Source organism: Pelodiscus sinensis, chromosome 3 (genome assembly GCF_052426305.1).
Source record: "Pelodiscus sinensis isolate ZL-2025 chromosome 3, ASM5242630v1, whole genome shotgun sequence".
In the NCBI taxonomy this organism is placed as follows: domain Eukaryota; kingdom Metazoa; phylum Chordata; order Testudines; family Trionychidae; genus Pelodiscus; species Pelodiscus sinensis.
The window spans coordinates 85883994-85900348 of NC_143054.1; the positions used below are offsets into that span (position 1 = coordinate 85883994).

Here is a 16355-nt window from a genome sequence, read left to right on the forward strand (position 1 = left end):
TGAAATCACTGCTGACCAACATTCTAATAGTAAACAGAATATAAATTGGTTATCTTCATAGTGAATATGCCACTTCCCTCAAGTCCCTCCCACTCAGTTGGTCCTAGAAGCGCTCTACAATCCCGGTAAACTGTGCAGGTGTAGGGGACATAAAGCAATTCAGAAGCACTGTATATACCTCAGGTTCGTTGCTCAGCAAATATACTAATACACTTGAATCTCTCTTAATCCAGCATCCCCTGTGAAACCAGATGAAAGAATTCTCCAGGCCAGTGAGGGCACTGCACACCCCATCTAGGTGTGATGGGGATGAGGGTCGGGTGCTTGTCTGGCACCCTGCTTCCAGAGACACACCTGGCCCACATCCCACAACTCTATGGGAGCAGTGGGGAAAAGGCTCAGGAGAAACATATTGCTGTGCTGCCGTCCTCACACCTGCAGCACACAGAGCCACTTCCTCCTCTCCCTGCCAGGGTCCATACCACGTAGGGTAGCCATAAAGGTACCTGAAGAATAGACGACAGTTGCATTTAGTGCATAGGAGGGGGACCAGGGATGGGCGGTGGCTCTGGAGTCGGGGCTGGGAGTGTAGGGGTCAGTGTGGGGAGAGGCAAAGGTGCCATTTCGGGGTGGGGTAGGGGGCTGCAGCCACACATATCCAGTTGCTGCTGCTCTTCTTCCTCTTCTTCTGACTCTCTCAGGGAGTGAGGGGAAAGTACACAGCCTGCGGCTTTCCTCCTCTGCCCTCTCCTTGGCGGCTGGGAGAGAGAGGAAGGCATTAGCTGAGCATTTCCGCTTCACTCTCTGATACTCAGGGGAAGAGGAAGACAGTGTATGCACAGCTGCAGCCCCACTACCCTTCTCACAGGGTGGGGAATGGCTTAGGGGCTGGGACAGCCCTGTTCCCCTGCACACCCCCAGCCAGCCCCTTTCATCTGCCTGCTGCTTAGCAAGGCAGCCTGCAAGAGGGTCCCGGGGGTCCCGCTGGGAGTAGCTGCAGCTGAACACCCCAGCCTGCTGGCTGCAACGGGGCACACCACTTACTTTCACCTCTGGTCTTAAGAGAAAAATAGAGGTCATAAGATCATCCTCTTTCATATTAATAGAGGACAGAGTAACAAAAAACAGAGGGTGAATGGCCACCCTAGACCACAGGTGTTCCTGGATCAGGGACAGCCAGAGCATGGAGGTTCTAGTGTAATCAGTGATCACCAGATGAAGCCTCCGAACTAAGTATTGGTCTTGCAACTAATAATTTGGGCTCAGACTATGTATGAAGGTATTTATTAATCATCTGATGAAAAAGGTAATCTGACTTCAGTTTCACTAAAGCTGGTCACCTTTTGTCTGCCATTCATTTAAATATTAGCTTAGCCATGTACATGCTACCTACCAGAGAAACAAGACACATTCTCTTTTTGAAGGCATAGCTTTAAATGTTGCTTTCTATGGTGAAAGCAGAGACACAAACTAAACATCAAGGAATTAAGAATAAGGCCGTGCTCTTGTAATGAGTTCTCTGTGAGCAGACTCTTATATCAGTGAAGCTTTCTGTGTGCATTGCTTGCATGAGTTTACTGCAAAATTAGAGCTTTTAAATAAGATTTTTTTTTTTATTCCAGCATGCTGAGGAACAGGCAGTGCCAGTAAGTGGGAAAAATTCTGGTTAGCTAAGAGTGAGGGAGTTTGGGGGTGTGAGGCATGGGAGAGGTTTCAGGGTGCCATATCCGGGGAGCACTCTCCTCAGGTAGGGCTTCCTGCAAGTGGGGTACATCTACACAGCACCCTAAAATCAAAATAAGTTCCAGCTCACACCAAGTTCAGGAGCTCAGACACATACACCCAGACATGGGCTGTTGTCTCTTTGCCAGAGGTAGTAGCACAGGGTGACAGGTTGCCAGTCTGTGAGGGGAATTGGTTTTTAAACTAGCTCTCCTCACAGACCAGCTCCCACCTGCCACCCTGTGCTGCTGCCTCTGTATCAGGGCTCCTCTGGAGTAAGGCTAGAGTGTACTGGCTTCTGGGCCCGCCCCCGGGAGCTATAGAATAGTTGACTAACCAATAAGAATTCATGAGGAACAGTAACTGATAGGTAACATCCCTCGCTTCAGTAGGAACACACAGAACCTAATTTCCCCCAGGTAGTGAGATGCTAACCTGCAATGTATATACTATCAATAGGGCAAATGGTTTTTCTGGATGTGAGTTCTCCAGAGATTTCTATTATCTTCACACAATAAGACTAATGGGTATATAAACTATCTCCTAGTTTACGGGGCTATTTGAGGTGAAAGGGAAGTCAGAAATGGTATGTCTACACTACCCCCCTAGTTCGAACTAAGGGGGTAATGTATGCATACCGAACTTGCTAATGAAGCCCGGGATTTGAATTTCCCGGGCTTCATTAGCATAAAGCCAGCGCCGCCATTTTTAAAAGCCGGCTAGTGCGAACCCCGTAGTCCTAATCCGAACTATCTGTACACCTCGTGGAAAAGCTAATCCGAACTATCTAGTCCGTGCCACGTGTAGCCGCGCGGCACAGGGTTCGCACTAGCCGGCTTTTAAAAATGGTGGCGCCGGCTTTATGCTAATGAAGCCCGGGAAATTCAAATCCCGGGCTTCATTAGCAAATTCGGTATGCATACATTACCCCCCTAATTCGAACTAGGGGGGTAGTGTAGACATACCCAAACTGAGTTGTTTCCTGATGGGGTTTCAGCAGGAAGGAATAGGAAGCAATGTCCCAGTCAAAAGAGATTTTCTCTATAGGAAAGGAAGAGGTTCCTCTCAAAAATAGCATAGTTGCCAGTAATTCCGGGTTGGTGCCTCTGTTGCAGAGAACTACTGTTCTGATTGGTATCCTGGGATATTGTAGCTAGCAGCAATAAAACTCCTATCTATTTCAATGGGAGCATGAAGACTACCTTTCTTATTTAAAGATCGTAAAATAAACTTGAATTGCCTACTTAAAAAATTCTTCAAGGCTTCCTTGTTTATAGGAAAGAAAAAGATTGAGCACTTGATATAAAATTTAAATGTTTCTGACTATGAAACTGTAAGTGGTGCTGGCATGTTTCACTATGCTACGCCTACTAAATGTTTTCTTTCAAGAACATGCATGCTTTTTGTGATCTTATCCTTTTTTTAAGTTGCAGTCACAGCTAAAGTTGTCTGTTGTGTGTGTTTCTAGATAGGTTATCTTGCAGACTCTGCATAAATGCCTTGGATTGCCTTTAAATATGCCAGTCTTTCCCTAACTGGGCTACTGTTGTGTAGAAACATTATACTTCAAAGGCCACTTGAAGCTAAAATGATGAGAAATGTAAATGCTAGTGTTTTCACTACTTACAGGATCAGATTCTTGCCATTTTGTTACAGTAACATCATTGGTCAGACCCACAAAGGAATGCATTGAAATAGCTGCAGTAAACACGTGTAATCATATTGCAAAAGGATGAGTTTGTCAAGTTCCTTAGCTGTCACAATACTGTCTCTCCCTATTTTATCTGTGTCATCAAAAGCTTTTGAATTTTTTTTCCCTCTGCCTTTAGGACCATACTGTGGCAATATGATGCCTGTTCCTAAAGAAATAATCCTGGTTACTAATGAAGCAACTATTCGCTTTGAGAGTGGGTCCCATGTATCCGGACGGGGCTTTCTGTTATCCTATGCCAGTAGTGATCATCCAGGTATAGTAGAAACCAAAAAGCAACTATCCTCGTGAATTGGAGATAAATAGAGGGTATAGATGAACATGCTGCTAATAATTCATAAAACCCAGTCTCTGGGTGCCCAATATTACCAGGGAAATTATCTACTTTAGCCTTTTTTTTTTTTTTTTTTTTTTTTAATACAGCATACACAAGGAACAGAGTAATGCATGCACGCAGAGCAGCTATTGATGTCCTACATAGACTGTTGGAGGATTGAGCAGAAAATGAGCACATTCCCTTTAAAGAAGGCTCAGATATTTCCCACATGTTGCTAGTATATCAGATTGTTGAAAACTAACATTTAACGCCAATACCTGATGCGGTGATAGTCTTACTATGCAGTTTACTTTTAATGGTAGCAGGAAATCTGTTTTTTGTGGGGTATGGGGCAGTGTTCCCTCTAAACTGTGAGGCAGCACAGCTTCACAGGTGATTTAATCAGCCCAGTCCAGTCAGCTCTGTGGTCCTGAGCCTCTGGCTGGGTGGAGCTGGTTAATCATTTGTGAAACTGCTGCCCTGCAGCTTAGAGGGAACACCGGTCAGATAAGAGGGGAAGGGAATGTGTGAGGATATCATAACTAGGGCTTGCCGAGCCTCTGCGAACCCTGCTTGCCAGCCATGCTGTCCAGCTATCTGCGCATGTGCAGATCGCTCGAACCCGGCTCTTCCAGGTTGTAATCTACTTGCCATGGCGAGTAGATTACATAGTTTGTCGAGCCATGATCGTAACTGTTTTATTCAGCTAATAAAAATGTAAACTATCGAGATGTAAACATGGAAATAATATCTATAGAGCCCTGTGTGGATACAAAATTAATATATATGTCTGTATCCACAAAAATGAGCTGTGGATAGCTGCGGATGTGGGTACCCACGGATATAAAGTGGATAGCCATGAATTTGAAGGACTTTAAATATCTGGGGACTTTTTAAAATATAATTTCACATTTAGCCAAGTTTTCTCTACAGTTTATGCGCTTCAGTTAGCAATGACTAGCCATCATACTTTTAACAGATCTAATCACATGTTTGGAGAGAGCAAACCATCACATGAAGAACGATTTCAGGTAAATGAGTGCAGCATTATGCCTTGCAGTTGTTTTTCTATGTCTTGTTTGACCTATTTATTGTTGTATCTGGATAAAGTATCTTATTTGCTTCTTGTAACATGGTTAAAAGCCTAGCACTTACCACGGGAGTGTTTTTTTTTTTTTTGAGAAGCTGATTCTTTTTCAGTATAACGCTGTAATTTATTTGTACCTAACTTGTGAGTAGTCGAAGAGTCATCTCCCCAACAGACTTTGCTTTCTGAAACAAATAAGGAGATACTACTATGGTGCTCAAACTCTTGGTTTGTAGCCTACCAGGGCAGTGCCATGGTAAACTAAAAACACAGAGCTTGACCTTCGGAGGTGCTGAGAACCCTGACCTTCCATTGATACCATTAGGATGAGGGCATTAAGTATCTTCCAGGATCATACGTCATGTTAGATTGAGACAACCAGTTAAAATTGTTTCTAGGTTTGTTTCTCGAGGCAGTGATCCTTCCAATAGGTTTTGAAATGGCACTGGAACACAAGCCACGTGTTACTGTGTTCATGAATAATATTGAGCATAAATTTCTTACCTCATTCTGTTTGGAAAATTGGTTACCTTGTGTAGTAATATTTACAGAACAAGCAGAACTGAAGGAGAAAATGTACTTCAATGATGACTGTTTTGTTTCTCTTTGGGTCCTGCTGTATGCAGTAAACTAAAACTTGAATCTGAGAACAAATTTGCCTTTTAAAAACATGTTAATTTATGCTCAGTTAGAACACATTTCTAAAAATATTTCTTGGTTTGGAGGGTGGGTGGGTGTGTGTGTGTGCACGCGTGTGTAGCATTACAATCTGTGTCTTAAACACATTTCTGTTCTTTTACTGCAGCAAGTACTGTCCTGCTGGTTGCAAAGAGATAGCAGGTGATATTTCTGGGAATATAGTGGAAGGATACCGAGATGTAAGTATGAAGGGTAAAATCTGGCTTTAGAAAGATGGAATATAAAGGCAATTGCTCGGGTTGGCAGGTATCTGAGGTTTTTTTGACCAGAAAGTCCAGTAAAAAAGATGACTGACCGTGTTTGGTCAGATCTACTGATCAGACACCCCAAATCCAGTTACTGCAGGCAGAGGAGGTGGGATGCACAGACCCAGGGAGAGGGGAGGAAGGAGAGGGGAAAAGCAGCAAGTGACAGGGGGAGGTAAGAAGAGGAGCAGACAAGGGGCAGTGGCTGGGGGAGGGGGAGAGGTAGTATGGGGGCAGGGACTTGGAAAGAGTCGGAGCAGGGCTTAGGGGGAAGAGGCAATTCTGCTCGACTGTCTGGTTTTTAAATATTACAGAGTTGTTAACCCTAGAATATGCATGGTTATTTAGAACAATAAGCAAAAAACTCATTCATTTTTTAGCTCTCTTAGTAGTAAAGGTGCCAATAAATGGGATTACTTAACATATTACCACAAAAGCCAACCACCTATTTATGAGCAAAAAAACTTAATATCAGCCAAAAATCCATACACTGAAAAGATACTTCTAGCTACCATGGTTGATTTGTTCTTATTCCCTCCTCTGTCCTTTTGAGTGGTACTAGCTGACAAGTTAAACTGTTCCTACACTCTCCAGATTCTCTCCTGAAAATTCTGTGCATCCCAATTCCTGATCTCAGTTGCTCCCTGAACAATGCTATGCCGCCTCATAGATCTTTCCATTTTTTAAAGTCTGTCCTCCAAAGTGTGTGGGGGGGGGGGGGGGGGGAATCAGCAAAAGAAGTTACCTATCAATTGTAGGACCTGTGTTAATGAGGTTAATTAAGTCAAGCTGGATGTGTCAGGAACACTATTACTGATGATGCTACGGCACACCTGATGGCTGAGCTATGTGACTTTGTCCTCACCCACAACTATTTTCGATGTCTTTAAGTCAGTGGCACTGCGATGCCCCCACAAGATGCCAACATTTTTGTCTGACCTGGAACAATGTTTCCTCAATTCCCATTCCCTAGCATGCCTCCTTTACTTGCGCTACATTGGTGACATCATCAGTTGGATCCATAGGAAGGAGACCCTTGAATTCCACAGGGATTTCAACAATTTCCACCCCACTATCAACCTCAACCTGTACCAGTCCACATGAGAGATCTTCCTGGACACTACAGTACAAATAAATGATAGTCACATAAACACCACCCTATACCGGAAACCTGCTGACCACTGTTATACATGCCTCTAGCTTCCATCCAGGACACCTCACACGTTCCATTGTCTACAGCCAAGCCCTAAGATACAACTGGATCTGCTCCAATCCTACAGACAGAGACAAACACCTACAAGATCTTTATAAAGCATTCTTAAAACTTATACCCACCCGAGGAAGTGAGAAAACAGATTGACAGAGCCAGACAAGTACCCAGAAGTAACCTATTTCAAGACAGGCCCAACAAGGAAAATAACAGAACACCACTGGTCATCACTTACAGTCCCCATTTTAAACCCCTCCAGCACATCACTAGCTACCACCTGTGCTGAGAAACGATCTGTCACTCTTTCAGACCTTAAGAGCCAGGCCAGTCCTTGCCTATAAACAGCCTCCCAACCTGAAACAAATACCAGCAGCCACACACAACACCACTAATATTTACCCAGGGACCTACCTCTGCAACATACTCTATTGCCAACTCTGGCCACATATCTATACAAGCAACACTATCACAGGACCTAACCACATAAGCCACAACATCAGGGGCTCATTCACCTGTATATCCACTAATGTGATCTATGCCATCAAATATCAGCAGTACCCCTCTGCTATGTATACTGGCCAAACTCGGCAGTCTCTGCACCAAAGGATAAAAGGACACAAATCATACATCACAATGGTAACACACATAAACCTGTAAGGGAACACTTTAACCTGCCCGGGCATTCAATAATGGGTTTAAAAGTAACCATCCTTCTACAAAAGAATTTTATCTCCTGATTACAGAGGGAGACCTCTGAACGGGAGTTCATTTACAAATTCAACACTTACAAATGCAACACTATCAACTTAGGCTTGAATAAAGATCTTAACTAGTTATCGTGCTACAAAGACAGTTTCCTCGCCTTTGATATTCACATCTTCACATCAGATGCTCTGAATGAGACATATCTACCCTGACTTAATTAGCTTCAGGTAACTTCTTGTGCTGTTACTTATACCCTGGATTCTGTAATTTCCACTCCAACTCATCTGAAGAAGCGGGTTTTACCCACGGAAGCACATGACCTATTCAGTTTGTTATCCTCTAAGGTGCCACAAGACTCTTCATTATTTTTAAAGTTACAGACTAATATGGTTACCCCTTTGAGGCCTTGTAGTAGTAGTTTTTCATTTAAAGAAGGAAGTGGTCTGAGTGGTTTGATTATGCCTGTCTTATACCACACCTTACTCTGTCCTGGCAGAAGTCACCAGGATCAGAGACCTCCTGGAGTATGACTGAAGAGACTGGGCGGATCTTCTGATGCTTGCACAGCGCATGGGGCACTCCACCCAGTGTACTCTCTGGTGCATGCTTCAGGAGAGATGCTTTGCCCCCCACTGCTCGGGTTGATCTTGACAGGGTCCTGCGAGAGGGTGTATTCCTCCCACCCCATATCCCTGGGCTGCCTGATCTCTCCATCGCCCCCAGCCCTGCGTGCCTTCCCAACCACTCTCCCCTCATCATCCACTCTGGCTGTATGCGTTGCAGCCGGTCCCCTTTCAAACTGCACCAAAGTCATCTGTACATACTTGTGCTTCACGCTCTTCACTTCCCCACCCTTGTATCCTGCTCATACACCAAGTGGTGAGACCTCTTACCACAAATAGAGGGTGTGGAGCCCTGGTCTCTACACCACCTTGGTTCTGCTGCGGACATCAGCTGGAGATCTCCCATGGCGCTCTGATCACATACATGTACTTGGCATGGTTCACCCCGTTCCTGACACTTGCCCCTTCTGTGGCATGAGGGAGACCCTGGTACATGTTTATCTTGAGTGCACCAGGTTACAGCCCCAGTTCCGGCTCTTCAAGAGCCTCTTGTTGAGGTTTTGGCTGCACTTCTCCCCTCACCTATTAATTTAAGCACACCCATCCATGGCCCCACAAAGTCACAGGACCTCCTCATCAACCTCCTCCTTGGCTATAGCCAAGATGGCAGTTTACCAGACCAAGGAGCAGAGGTTGGCTGTGGGAAGGACCTATAACTGTAGGGCCTATTTCCACTCCGGTATCCATTCACGCATCTGGGCAGAGTTCCACTGAGACTCGTCTGCTGGCTCTCTCAAGACTTTTGAGGGGCAGTGGGTGCTGTCCAGGGTTCTCTGGTTGATGTCCCCATCCAGCTTCCTCGTTTTGACCCTATGACCTCCACACCTGTCCCTGTTTTCTCTTAATTTGTCCACAGTAATCATTTGGCATTCTGGGCTTTGTGGGCCCTTCCCATAGGCTAAAGGGAGGTCCTTTAGATGTGGGCAGGTTAGCACCCGCAGACCTCCTAGAATCCAATAGGACCACACCCTACTCTGATCACTGGCTACCCCACAGTTCTAGAATATAATCCCTATATTCCTGTGATATCTTTCTGGTATCTCTAGGCTTATCCCAATATAAAGGGATCATAGAACAGTACATAAAGTTCCACTTTAGTTCATCACAGATGAAGTAATAGTTGAGTTTTAAAACCCATGCACATCCTCAGACTGCTCACTCATTGTTCAATCCCACCATTTTAGAGAATTACAGAGAAATAGGCTGAAAGAAGAAGAAAATTCTGCATATGACTTGACTCAAAGCGTGTTCTGCTCATCACACATGATGATTCGAAATGAAATCAAACAAATCACTTGACCTCCCTTAGGCCTTGTCTACAGTAAGGAAAGTTTGTGGAATTTTCCTATCACTGCTAACAGTTGCTCAGTTTTTCTGGGGATAGCAACATTGGAAGCCATTGTGAAGGCCAGCTACTGGTATTTTAAGTATAGTGCCATCTAACTCTCTGCTAAATGTAGACATAGACGACATGGTCCTTAAAATGCTAATGGCCATTTTACAGTAGAGCTTTTAGTGTGGCTTACAATGGTGAAACCGAACTGTTGTTGGCAATAGGAAATTTTTGCCAATTTTTGCCAAATTTCCCTAATGTAGACAGGCCTCAATTCTTCAATCTATACAAAGAAATAGGTGTGTCTGGCTTCAGCAGAATAGGAATCTATGAAGAAGTTTTACATTAATTTTACCCAACAAACAGCAGTGATTACTTTTTAAAAACTACTTTTGCTGAGAAGAGCCATGTGGGAGGGTTGGTTGCTAGATTGTGACCCTGGAGTTCTTTCCTTGCAAGCAAACTAGTTAATCTTTTTTTGACAAAAGCACTTGTTTTTTGGAAAGTGTTGTAAACATAACTGGGGGAGGGGGGACTATACTTTCCTTCTTTATAGTCACCTTAAATTTTCCTTTTTTTTATGATTTTGAAGATCTGTGATTTCATATGAGAAAGAGAGAGGTAATGGTAGAGTGAGCATGGAAGTATTAGTAACTTGCCAAACTTAACCTTTTGTTTGAGCTGTGGTTTCTGCATTCCAGACCTCCTTATTGTGCAAATCCGCCGTGCATGCAGGTGTCATTGCAGATGAGCTGGGTGGCCAGATTAATGTGATTCAACAGAAAGGAATAAGTCAATATGAAGGAATTCTAGCTAATGGCATCCTTTCACAGAAGTAAGTGTCCCAGTAGTTTTGTCTCTTATTCTGCATTTGAAAGTTAACCCTGAAGCCACAATAAACCCACCACATTGGAGAGGGAGCAGATGGGATACTGACAGCTCTTTCTCTTTTAGAAGGGAAAAAAATCGGAAGTGTTTAAATGTTTTAACACAACATTTGAGAGTTAAACAGTGGGAAATGAATGTAATACAAAATCTCATTTGGTTTGCTGATACTTTAATTAAAATGGCATTAATTTTGTGACACAGAGATATAGTGTCTCAGGTCTTTGTACATTAATGGTTAGATGTCTTAGTTTGTGCCTCCCCCATCCTCTCTCCATTTATTTCACAAATCACCTGTCACAAATAACAAAATTTGGTGTTCAGCGGACAGAACCATACATTTAAATAGTCAATGGGCTAAAAAGCAACGATGGAAAAACCCAAATATTAAAATAATGTGATTGAAGGAATAAATAACAGCGCTGAGAAGTGGGGGGAGTTAAATGAAAACTCTTAAATACATTTACAAGTTTTGTGTAGCACTGTTTAAGATTACTAGCGCTATCATTTAAGATTACTAGAGCTATCATTTATCTGCTACCCATAAATGTATTCCCACCAAAGCAAAAATAAAACCTCTTACAATATCTAACTGTGCAGAGAACACTTCCAGCAATTATCTATGTCACTTGAGAAGATTATTAATTTTTTTAAATGTAACATATCAAGAATATGATATTTATTTGTTGGGAGGAAATACCTCTGTCCCACGCACACTTTAGGAGTCTGAGTAAATGCTTGGTAGAATATTTCTTCCCACCCATAGTTTCCCACTTCCTCTTTTTCCCAAGCCATCCTGACATGGTATGATCATCCAGCCAAAGCAGCAATAAAAATATTCACAAGGGTGAAATCTGGAGTCCATTGAAGTTAATGGCAAAACTCCCATTGTCTTAAGTAGGATTAGGATTTCACCTAAAATGTATCAGGGATATAAATTCCTGTGCTTCGGGGCATAAGTCAACCACTAACTGCCTGGAGTCTGAATTTTAAAAGAAACTTCCCTCATAAGCATGTTATTTCATAACTATCCATTATGTTGTATGGAACCTACCTCTTAAGTAAGTGGCAGTTACTGCCATTGGGAACAAGATATACAGTCTTGGATTGACCAGAGGTCACTTCCTATAAAACAAAATGAGGAGGTGAAAGGGAAATAAGATGAAATTATTTCAAAATATGAGTGAACTAAGTACTTATCAGAAAGATAAAGGACAAAATTATTAGGGAAACAAATTACATTTCAAGTTTTTAAAAAAGGGTTTCATAATTTTTATTTCAAACACTGAATACCTGTTCTGTTCTCGGAACCCGCAAATTCCTCAGAACTGTCAGTGCTGTAAAGAATAACTGGCACCTAAACAATAATACTTTTTGGGCTTCAAATACATCTTTAAATAAATAATGACTTTCTATAGCTTTTAAAAATCTCAATTACAGTGGATTTCCGTATTAAAGATGTATTTCATTCAGTGACTTAACCAAAAGCTGCTGCTTGTGTGCATTGAGCCCATAAATTTGTCTGTTCTATAATTTAATGGCTAAGTTTATAAATTGGTCACTTACCAGTTCCCAAGACCTGACCTTGGCCTTTCTGGCTTCATTTTTTATGCTGTTATCTGATTTGCAGTTTCTGTGACTGGTGTGTAGATCTAGACACATGTATAATGAAGATGTAGTGGGCACGGCTCCGATTTATCAGGAATTTGTCATTTCAGTGCAAATGTATCTGCTTTAACTTAGTCACTAAAGCTGGCCTATGAGTAAAGACCCTTTGTCTTCAGTTTTTACAGAATTTCCCCCTCCCCCTCCCCCCCAAATTCCCAGGTTTTGAAAAAGCAAGTGCTGGGTTTTTGTTTTGTTTTTATTTTAAACAAATTTTGCAAGTGCTGGAATTCCCCAGACCTGGCTCTTTCCTCGAAGTCCCTGCCAGATGGCACAGTTGGTAGCTACTGCTGCTGCAGTGTGGGGGAGCAGGCTTGGGTTCCAGCAACCGAGACTGCTGCTGCTTTGACTGATCTTCCCACATGGCCATCTTCCCCGTCTTATTCCCAGTTTGCTACAGCTTAGTTCTTAAAATATGTAATTCTGTGGGCCACTGCAGATTAGAGTTGAGGACAAACTGTTTGTGATAGGCCGCCGGCAGCCCACACGCTGGCCGGCCGGAAAGGGGGCGTGGTGAGCCGTGCAGGGAATGGCAAGCTCGAGGGTCAGGGCACCGCTGCTGAGGCACGGTGGAGACCCTTCTCCCCACCAGGGCAGCGCCAGCGCTGCGAGCCCCGCCCCTGGCTTACTGCCGGACTAAGCGGAGGAGGTGGGCAGCTACCCGGAAGTGATGGCGGGAGGCCCTGCGTCACGGAGTGGGCAGGGCCGTCGATTAGCCTCATAGCAGGCGGGCCATTTCAAAAGGGCCTGCCGGCATCAGAGAAGGGGGACGACTGGGCGTCCGCAGCGGGAGGGCAGTGAGTCCTGGGCAAGGGACACCACCTGCGAGCAAGGCCCCAGGAGAGGTGCTGGAAGACAGACTGAGAAACCAGTGTCAGGAACCGTGGTAGGCACGGGGGAGCTAGAGGCTACCACCCAGGGACCAGTGGGGGGAAGGAAGCAGCCCGGGGCAGGGTCCTTGTGGCGCCTGTGGGCTGACGCGTTTCAGGAACGCACCCCATCAGCCGTGCAGGGAAGTGCCGACCCTGCACTTAGAGCCCTGGGCTGGGACCTGGTGGAGAGGGGAGGGTCTGGGTCCCCCTTCACCCGCACCCCGGTGAGGAGGAGGAACGCGAAACCTGGGAGTGAGTATGAAGGTCTCGGGTCACCAGGGGATGGAGCCCGGGAACGGACTACTGTAAGGTGAATGAAACGGTTGGCAGTTGGGCTTGCAGGGCCCTTCTCCCGGACTCGGGGGGGGGGGGGGGTGCTCGCACCCAGGGGACTGCCACACTGTTCTACATTACAGTGAAAAAGCAACTTGGATGGGAGTTCTGTTGTCATTTTAGGTGCAGAGCTTACTTTAAAAAAAGCATAGCAGATGGGCCAAGATTTTCCAAAGGGACTGGTGCAGTCTCAAACTGTGGGGTGTGCCCCGCTAGACGAGTGCAGAAAAACATTCAGGGGCAAGCAAGGCATGGTCAGGAAGTGGAGCTCCATCCTGTTCCTCTCTTCCTGCTCCACTCCCAGCCCAACTCTGCCTTCATTCCCTCTGTCCTCAGGCCAGCTCTGCCTTCAGCCTCTGCTCCTCCTCATTCCCACTTCACCTCTCCTCCCCCCAGATCTGCCTTCAGCACAAGCTCCTCTGCTGAGTCAGCTACACAGTAATGGGGTGTGGGGAGGGAGGTGTAGAGATTGGATTACTTTGGGCACAGTGGGGAAGTTTTGGGCACCACTGAACTAGTGATTTTGTGGGGAGGAGGGGAAGGGGGAAATCAACTGGTGACATCTTCAAGGGACCAGATTTTCAGAAAGTCCAAACACCCACTCTCATGAAGATCAGGCCCCTTTCATGTGCATTTTGTTGGGCATCCACAATCTATAGTCAATTAAAAATCTTTGCTATTTTACTGTTGTCCGCTATTATGTACGGTTATGCAAAGTGGGGCAGGGTTAATTTTTTATTAATTTCCTATATTCAATAAATGGGGCAGGAACAACAAATTTTGGCTCGGTCTTCAGAGACAAAAGACACATTTTAAAATATTTGGACTTAATTATAGCAGAACCATCTTGTAACCAGATTAAAGCATCATTTTTTTTAGGCCTAGTAGAACATGAAAGGTTTTTTTTAAAGCCATTTGTGATGCCATTTGGTTGCATTTTAAAGACCAGATTAAAGTGTAATTCAGTTAAACTTAGTTTTTTTTGTTGTTTTTTTTAACTCACTTGGTCGGATTACCCTTATACTTAAACTGGATTTACACCATTGATTTCACTTCACTTACTCTTGGTTTACATGGGTGTAAGAGGAAAATTGGGCTCATTGTTTGAATAGTGCATGGCATCTACATTCAGAATTCCTAAGTTGGCATTTTGGCACTCTGATGCCTTGGTGGATTTTCTGTTGCTTTGACTTTAAGGAGCCATTGGGGGAAATTGAGTTAACATAAAAGTGCCCCAAAGTAGCAATAGATCTGTATAGTTGAGATGCTGAAGGGGAAATGTGTTCTCAAAGTTGAGGGAGGGATCAGTCATTATAAAGAATTTTTATATACTCAAACAGTAAAGGATAGGTCTGAGTTTTGTCACTGAGACCATGACAAAAACAGGAGTCACCCTGACAAGAGGTGGATGAACAGGAAGATGTTGAAGACTATCTGGTCTGAGAGATTGTAAGGGTGTGTCTAGACTACGTCCCTCTTTCGACACAGGGATGTAAATTAGGCACTTTGAAATTGCAAATGAAGCCGGGATTTGAATTTCCACGCTTCATTTGCATAATTGCATCATGGAGCTCTTTCGAAAAAGCGCTATTTTGAAAGTAAAACTGCAATCTAGATGCGGTTCTTTTGAAAAGGAAAGACTTTTTTGAAAGATCCTGTAAATCTCAAAAACTGTGTCTAGACTGCAGTTTTACTTTCAAAATAGCGCTTTTTCGAAAGAGTGCTATGGTGCGATTATGCAAATGAAGAGCAGACATTCAAATCCCGGCTTCATTTGCAATTTCGAAGTGCCTAATTTACATCCCTCTGTCGAAAGAGGGACGTAGTCTAGACGTACCCTAAGAATCAGACTACCTTTACCCCAAAGTAATATACTTGTCTTGCACTAGTTTGCATGAGCAGCTACTGAGATGTTCAATAACTGTTTTTGGTCACTCTCCCCACCCCTTTGTTTCTTATAGTGGTTCACTTTCAGACAAGCGGTTTGTGTTTACCTCCAGTGGTAAGAAAAATACTTTATTTTAGATATTCAATCCCGCTTTGCAACTGCTAAAATAACCTGGAAAATGTCAGACCACATACAATGTGTGGCTTTGGACAGAGTAACATCCTGCTGTTGTATTACAACTATAGCTTGTGATTATAGAAAAGGAAAAAGTCAAGAATAAGAAAAATGCATGTGATTAAGAAGCAGCTTCCCAGCATGATGTGATACTACTGCATCTGTGGTGCTAGTACATGCATGGAGTCCCACATTCATTCTCAGAGGGGAGGGACTGGGGGTGGGTGAAGAAGATGGGCCATAGTAATCTGATATTGGATTGCCTGCTGCAAACCCTGTGTCTAATGGTTGGCAGCACAGGAGGGAGAAACAGCAAAGGAGAGGAGAATTCTATGTGCTGGTGGCAGTGGTGGGATATGCTGAGAAAGTGCAAGTTGGTTCTTCCATCTCTTTGTGTGGGAATTCCTTTTAGGCTGCAGTAAATCCTTGAGTCTGGAAGATGGATTCATCCCCAACAGCCATATTACAGCATCATCCTCTTGGGAAGAGGCCAGTGAAATTGGGGAAACTGTTCAGTGGTCTCCTGATAAGGCCTGGCTTCAAGCCCAAGGGCTTTCATGGGCTTCCAACCACAGCAGCCACCGGGAGTGGTTGGAAATAGACTTGGGAGAGAAAAAGAGAATAACTGGTAAGTTAACAACTGAATAACATGGCTGGTTCCCAAGTCTGAGTCTTTAAGTTTTCCTTCAAGTGCCCCAGGGGAGCTCCATGTTAGGTGTTTGTGCAACCCTGCACGAGTAATTGGAGATTCATGGTAGCAGTGCCGGGTTGGGTTGAACGTGGGCAGACCTTGTCTTGTGCCACTTCAGGTGATTTACCAGCCTCCCCTCAGTTCCTTTTTTACTGCCTTTGGCTATAAGTCACAGCATTCCGCAGCACCCCGGAGT

General features: G+C 44.2%; 1 protein-coding gene across 3 annotated transcripts in view; it reads left to right on the forward strand.

Moving 5' to 3' along the window:
- Positions 1–16355, forward strand: part of DCBLD1 (discoidin, CUB and LCCL domain containing 1) — a 64707-nt gene that overhangs the window by 27993 nt on the left and 20359 nt on the right. For all 3 annotated transcript variants that reach the window (XR_012902648.2, XM_006123084.5, XM_089777221.1), the window contains 6 exons: positions 3552–3689; positions 4729–4780; positions 5642–5714; positions 10353–10486; positions 15368–15408; positions 15881–16096. Coding sequence is in view for 2 of the 3 variants with exons in the window: in XM_006123084.5 (XP_006123146.4) it covers positions 3552–3689; positions 4729–4780; positions 5642–5714; positions 10353–10486; positions 15368–15408; positions 15881–16096 (654 nt within the window). In the remaining variant the exon portion in view is untranslated. The remainder of the gene's footprint in view (positions 1–3551; positions 3690–4728; positions 4781–5641; positions 5715–10352; positions 10487–15367; positions 15409–15880; positions 16097–16355) is intronic.